The sequence below is a fragment of the Phoca vitulina genome, unplaced genomic scaffold, assembly GCF_004348235.1.
Source record: "Phoca vitulina isolate PV1807 unplaced genomic scaffold, GSC_HSeal_1.0 scaffold3, whole genome shotgun sequence".
NCBI classification, from domain to species: Eukaryota; Metazoa; Chordata; class Mammalia; order Carnivora; family Phocidae; genus Phoca; species Phoca vitulina.
This window is the reverse complement of record NW_022589706.1, coordinates 83,374,704-83,380,703: the sequence shown is the minus strand read 5'-3', so window position 1 is coordinate 83,380,703 and position 6,000 is coordinate 83,374,704. Positions and strand designations below refer to the sequence as shown.

At 46.2% G+C, this 6,000-nt stretch overlaps 1 protein-coding gene across 3 annotated transcripts in view; it reads left to right on the top strand.

Moving 5' to 3' along the window:
- The first annotated feature begins 500 nt into the window (after positions 1-500).
- The window catches only part of LEF1 (lymphoid enhancer binding factor 1), a 118,034-nt gene continuing 112,534 nt past the window's right edge, over positions 501-6,000 (top strand). For all 3 annotated transcript variants that reach the window (XM_032400971.1, XM_032400972.1, XM_032400973.1), the window contains exons 1-3: positions 501-978; positions 3,485-3,551; positions 4,997-5,130. In XM_032400971.1, the coding sequence (XP_032256862.1) occupies positions 766-978; positions 3,485-3,551; positions 4,997-5,130 (414 nt within the window). In that variant the 5' untranslated portion in view covers positions 501-765. The remainder of the gene's footprint in view (positions 979-3,484; positions 3,552-4,996; positions 5,131-6,000) is intronic.

The window sequence follows — 6,000 nt, the reverse complement described above, 5'->3', positions numbered from 1 at the left end:
ATTCTTGGCAAACTTCTTCTCTTTCTCTTCCCTCCTACTCCTCCCCCACCTCCTCCTCCTCCTCCTCCAACAGATTAAATGCGCCTGGAGAAGGAAAACTGAAGCGAAAGGGAAGGAAATAAGAAGCTCTAAAACGGACATCTCAACCCGGGTGGCTCTTTAATTTTTTTTTTTTTACTCTCCAGGAAGTGGACATTTCGTTATTTTCTGATTCTCCTTGCACCTTCTCTGCTGGGGCAAACGGAGCCTTTTTGCCCAGCTTGCCTCCTTTCTCGGAAAACAAACTCCCAAATCGGCCACCGGGGAAGCTAGGGTGGAGAGGTTTGCCTAGAGACGCGCCGACGGACCCTCTGCACTTGGGAGAGTCGTGCCTCCTCCGGAACCGGCGTCCTCCGCGCGCAGAACCTGGAGACGCCGGGGGCGTGGGGTGGCCGCCGGGGCAGCCTAGCCTAGCACGCGCCGCGCAGCTCAGACGCCCCCAGAGGCGCCGGCTGCGGCGGCCTTAGCAGCCCCGTGCCCTTCGGCCTCGAGGGCGGGCGTCGGCGCCGGTCTCCGCGGAGCGGGAAAGCGCGGGCGGCTGCCGGGGCTCGGGCACCAACGCAGCTGCTCGGGCCGCGGGGCCGCCGGCTGGGTTTCCGCCTGCTCTTCTCCCTCACGCATTCTTCCAGTTCTCCTTTTCCTCCTCCCTCTGTCGTTGACCCCCTGTCTTTCCTGCTGTCGCCTCGGGTGCTCCTCCAGCGGAGCGGAGATTATAGAGTGGTCGGGATGCCCCAACTCTCCGGGGCCGGCGGCGGCGGCGGGGGAGACCCGGAACTCTGCGCCACCGACGAGATGATCCCCTTCAAAGATGAGGGCGATCCTCAGAAGGAGAAGATCTTCGCAGAAATCAGTCACCCCGAAGAGGAAGGCGACTTAGCCGACATCAAGTCCTCCTTGGTTAACGAGTCTGAAATCATCCCGGCCAGCAACGGACACGAGGTGAGCGGGCCGCTGCCCAGAGGTCCGAGAGGCGTGGTGGGTCCCGGGGAAGAGCAGAGAAGGAGGGAAGGCGCCGGGGAGCCTCGACTGACGGATCCCGAGTAGGTCCCTCGTTTGCTGGGGTGGGGGTGGGGGGAGTTGGATGGGCCCCTGGTCAACATTCTTCCTGTGTGTGTGCGTGCGTGCGTGTGTGTGTGTGTGTGTGTGTGTGTGTGTTGGTGTCGGTGGGAGGTGGAGTGTGCAGGGAAGGGTATTCCAAGTGGATCAGTTCTGAGGTTCGATGACTAAATTGTTGGTTTGTGGGTAGGAGAAGCTGCCCTTAACCCATAACGTTTCGCCTGCGGACTTTTTAGTGGGGTTGAGAGGGTGCGACGCGTTAAAGCCAGGATGTCTGAACAACACTGAGAAGTTCTTCCGTGGAACGGAAAACAGAGTGCACCCGCTAGCTCTCTCGGTAGATGTCTCTGCAAAAGTGCGTTAAACCACCAAAGCTTAGGTAGAGATGAGCAGAGCCGCTGGCTGAGAGGAAGGGGAGGCGGGCGTGGGCCGGGGACAGGCGGGGCGGCCCCAACCGCCGCGGAGCGGGGTTTGCGCGGAGCCCGCCAGCCGAGGGGGCGCGCGCCTGGGTCTCTGCGGCTGCCGGAGTCCCAGCGCCCGGGCCGGCTGCTGGGAGCCGTGGGCGCCCCCAGCCGAGCCACCTCTCCCCCCCGAAGGGGGGGCCCTCCCGGTACCGCGGGCAACGCTAGTTTTCTCCAATCCCGGCCACTTAAAGTAAAAAAGCGCTTATATTTGGGGTAAGTTTGGGCCCGAATCAGGCCTTAAATCTTTGTAGAAGAAAGGAGAGTCAGAATCGAGATGTGGCGGAAGCCAGGGCACCCACTCAGGGGAGGGTGGAAAGCGCTTTATCTGATCTCCTGGCCCTCTGCGGGCGATAGCGCAGGTAACCCTAGTAGAGTAAATAGAGACACGTGCGTACAGGCGAGAGAAAGCCTCAGGCAGGACCGCGCGGAAGGGCTATTTCAGGCGGTGGAGAGTTTCTCAGAAGGGGGGGCTGGGCGGATGGACCCTGATACCCGACACTTCCACTGGCCACCCTGGTTTAACAACTGGGAAACGCTTTGGAGGAAATCCGGTAGAAAAGTCCTGACACTCAAATGATTTCACCAACGCTTTTTCCCTCCAAAGAAACTTGGAGGGTATACCCTTTTCCCTTAAATGGCATCCTTCTGCCCCCAAAAAGAAACCGTGTGGTTTTGGGGGCGGGGACATTTTGGGTTTTAAACAACATGTTTAAGCACACTTCCGAGTTACCTTCTTTATACCAATGGCAGGGGTGAGTACGCATTTGGAAGGCTGGGGGCCTGGGTTCTAAGGAGAACACACAGGTGTTCGTTATTCTCGAATCTTTCACCCCAACATGCCAATTTGAGGGGGACCGGCGTGGGGGGGGAGGCTAGGGTGCACCCAAACCCACTTAAAAGGTTTGTGAATATGTATTGGGGGGAGGAGGTTACCTGGAGGACATATGTCTAAGGAACCAAAGAACATCCAAAACACTTAGAGGCCAAACTCTTATATTTGTAGAGCAGCCTATTTTTCTTTCTGCTCATTTTGCTTGTCCGTCCTTATTCCATAAATAAATTTGCCACCCAGTTCACGTTTTATGTTTTTGCTCTGGGAAGAAGGGTCTTGCAGCTTGAAGCATAGAACCCAGGGATTAGGGCTTTGTTAATCTTTGCCGAGGTGGTAAATGGGCATGGGGCAGACCAGGGAAGATAGTGAATGGGTAATACCACTGATTTGCACGTGGTTGAGTCTGGGTGGATGGTGGTTACCAGAACTGATATTAGCTGGGCTACCTTTTAGATGTTTATAACCCAACTCTCAAATTTTCCTCCCTTTAACCACAGAATAGTTCACTTTTTTTTTGTCAGCTTCAGCTTGGGCTTGAGCCAGCCATGGTAGGTTATAAGGAGGGGGGCTTCTGCTGGTACTGGCTTGGGACACTTGCCTTAAGACCCCTAAATGTGAGTTCCTAGTTTTTTATTTAAAATGTCCTTATAGTTGTAAAGTGATATTTCTGCCCGACTTTAATCAGCTCCGATTGACTGTGAACAGGGGTTTAAAGGAGCTATCAAAATGATGAACCCCATTAAATCAAACTCCTATCATACTAGGTATCCAAGCAGCCGGGATGCTCTGCAGCAATCAGCAGTCAGAGCAGCATGTGGAGCTTTCCCAAATTTACTATACTGTTATTGTTTTTGTTATTCTCGTTTATGCTTTCTAGTCCTGGGTACATAATAATCACTCAAAAATATGTGTTGAAAAGAAAAAGCAAAAGATTTCCAGGTTTCCAACCCCAGCCTTACCCCTCCTAGATTGATAAAATAGATAGATTGAGTTGCACCCAGTCCTCCTCCTTTGAATTACCAGTGGACACATGCTTAATCACAAACTCAAAGTTGATTTTCTTTATTTCGGGGATGGGGATTCTTGCTGTTAGGTGGCCAGACAAGCACAAACCTCTCAGGAGTCCTACCACGACAAGGCCAGAGAACATCCTGATGACGGTAAGACCCTAATTCTACTTCTCCCAGGTTTATCATTTAATATGTACAGTTTGTGAATATAGGTAGATTTGTGATTTTTTTTTTTTTTTTTTTTTTTTTGAGTCCAAGAGACGGGGATCAGGTGTGGTAAGACTGTGCCCACTATTTTAACAAAATGGGAAAGAAAACCCAGGAAACTTACTGCCTATTTCTCATGTATATTTACATAATTTAAAAACTGTCTTTGAATGAGTTAGGGGCCTTTGGATTTTAGTTGGCTTCCAGATTCTGTGTGGAAGGGGAAATGTCTATAATAAGTTTTCCTCTTTTCCTTATTTTAGCCCAAGTTCTAATTGGCTTAGACCTTTAGTATTTTTTTCTGCATTGTTCCAGAGTGACAGTCTACACCAATTTGTTTTCCAACAAGAATAGTTTCAAATGGATTTTCATTTGTAAAATTGCTGTTTCTTATTGTAGTGAGAAGGCAGGCAGTGAATGCACAGATTAAATATGACTCAGTGAATCAGAATCTAATTTGTAAAAATATAAAACTTTATTCTTAAAATTAGGAACTTTGCATATGGAAGATGATAGACTTTCTCCCCGTTTCTAATTCTTGCTCAAAACTTTAAAAATTGCATATATTTTTTAGACTTAGCTAGAACTCCATGTGACTTTAAAATAATCAAATAATCTGTAGGGTTTTCTTGTCGAATAGTCTGCATTTTCTGTTCTCCTTTACTTAGAATTGGCTTGACCAGAATAAAGTATTCATACAAAATGTCAGCCAGGAAAAGAAGGGAAGAAAACTATAATATCAGACTTCCTTCTGAGCTACAAAGTATTTACACAGATTAAAGAGAAGAAAGGCATATATTAAACACAGAGATTTCTTTGGCAGAATGGGGTAGTATATAAAATTAAGTCTCTTGGAGTTAATCTTTCATAAATTTGGTAGTTGCCCATATATACTAGATACAGCTCTTTCCCTCAGGAAAATCTAGAAATTTTCTAGAAATCTAGAAGCACAGGTAGAATTTTTGAGTTTACTCAAAACTTCAGGTGTGTAAATATGTGTGTGTGGATAGCTAGATGGCCTAATATGTTTATAATACAGCTTTAGGTTTGTGTGTGTTCTTTCATGTGTCTGTATTTCTTGGGCCAGTTTGTTAGTTTTAGAACAAATTAAGTTAGATGAATAACACTTATTTTTGTAAAAACACCAGTCAGTAGTGGAAGTAAATTGAACCACATGTTTTTAAAACATCTGTTTCACTGCTAAGCCATTTAAGAGAATAAATACTGTCAATCTAAAATAGAGCGTAATAATTCAGTTACAGTATTTTGTAAACAAATCTTTTATGTAAGGTCTGATTTGTCATAGAACTATTAAATTTTCAGATGAAAAATGCACTGATATAAAAAGGAAGTCAATGCATTATTGATTGTTATTTGGATTCTCCCAGGAAAGCATCCAGATGGAGGCCTCTACAATAAGGGACCCTCCTACTCGAGTTATTCCGGGTACATAATGATGCCAAATATGAATAATGACCCATACATGTCAAATGGATCTCTTTCTCCACCCATCCCAAGAACAGTGAGTAACACGCTGATGTTGGCAAATTATTTTCAGAAGTGCAAGTTAATTTGTATTTTAGCAAAATAGTTGTTTTTTAAAACACATCAGAAATAGTTTCATTATATGTGACCAGTCATTACTAAATAAGGCCTGCTGTGAAGAATGGCTGCCTTAAAAGGGTGCTACTTTTGATGTCTTACACTTGGAATTTAGCTTTTGGCTTATTGGTTAAGATTAATAAATAAGAGATCGCCAGTTATCATGAAATCAAGTAAAGAAATCAACAAATTCATGATTTTATGAGTATTGTGCTGTTTATGCTGATGAGAGGAAAAAATTGATTTAATTTTTCAGTTAATTAAGTACTGTATAGCTTTCACTGCCCGCAAGCTATCTAGAATCAGAACTACTTTACCTCATTTGGGGCTGAACATTTAGAGTGTTACTTTCAGCTTTTAAGACCGTGTCTTATTTTATTGTATTACCTGATGTTTTTTAAAAATCAGTTGCTGGGGGATGGGGGGCACCTGGATGGCTCAGTCAGTTAAACAACTGACCGTTGGTTTCAGCTCAGGTCCTGATTTCAGGGTCATGAGGCAGAGCCCCTAATCGGGCTCTGTGCTTAGCACGGAATCTGCTTGAGACTCTCCCTCTCCCTCTCCGTCTGCCCCTCCCCCCTGCTTTCTCTTTCTCTTTCTCTCAGATCTTTTAAAAAAATCAGTTGAGGGGGTGGGCATGAGTTATTTTTACTTTATTGCCAAGTGTTGAGAAAATATCACTTGAAGATAACCCTAATGAAAATTGTCCTTTTTATCTCAAGGCTCAGTTAACTTTTAAAGTTCTAAAAATGCCGTGGCAACATAACCGCATCATTCAAATGTTTAGCAC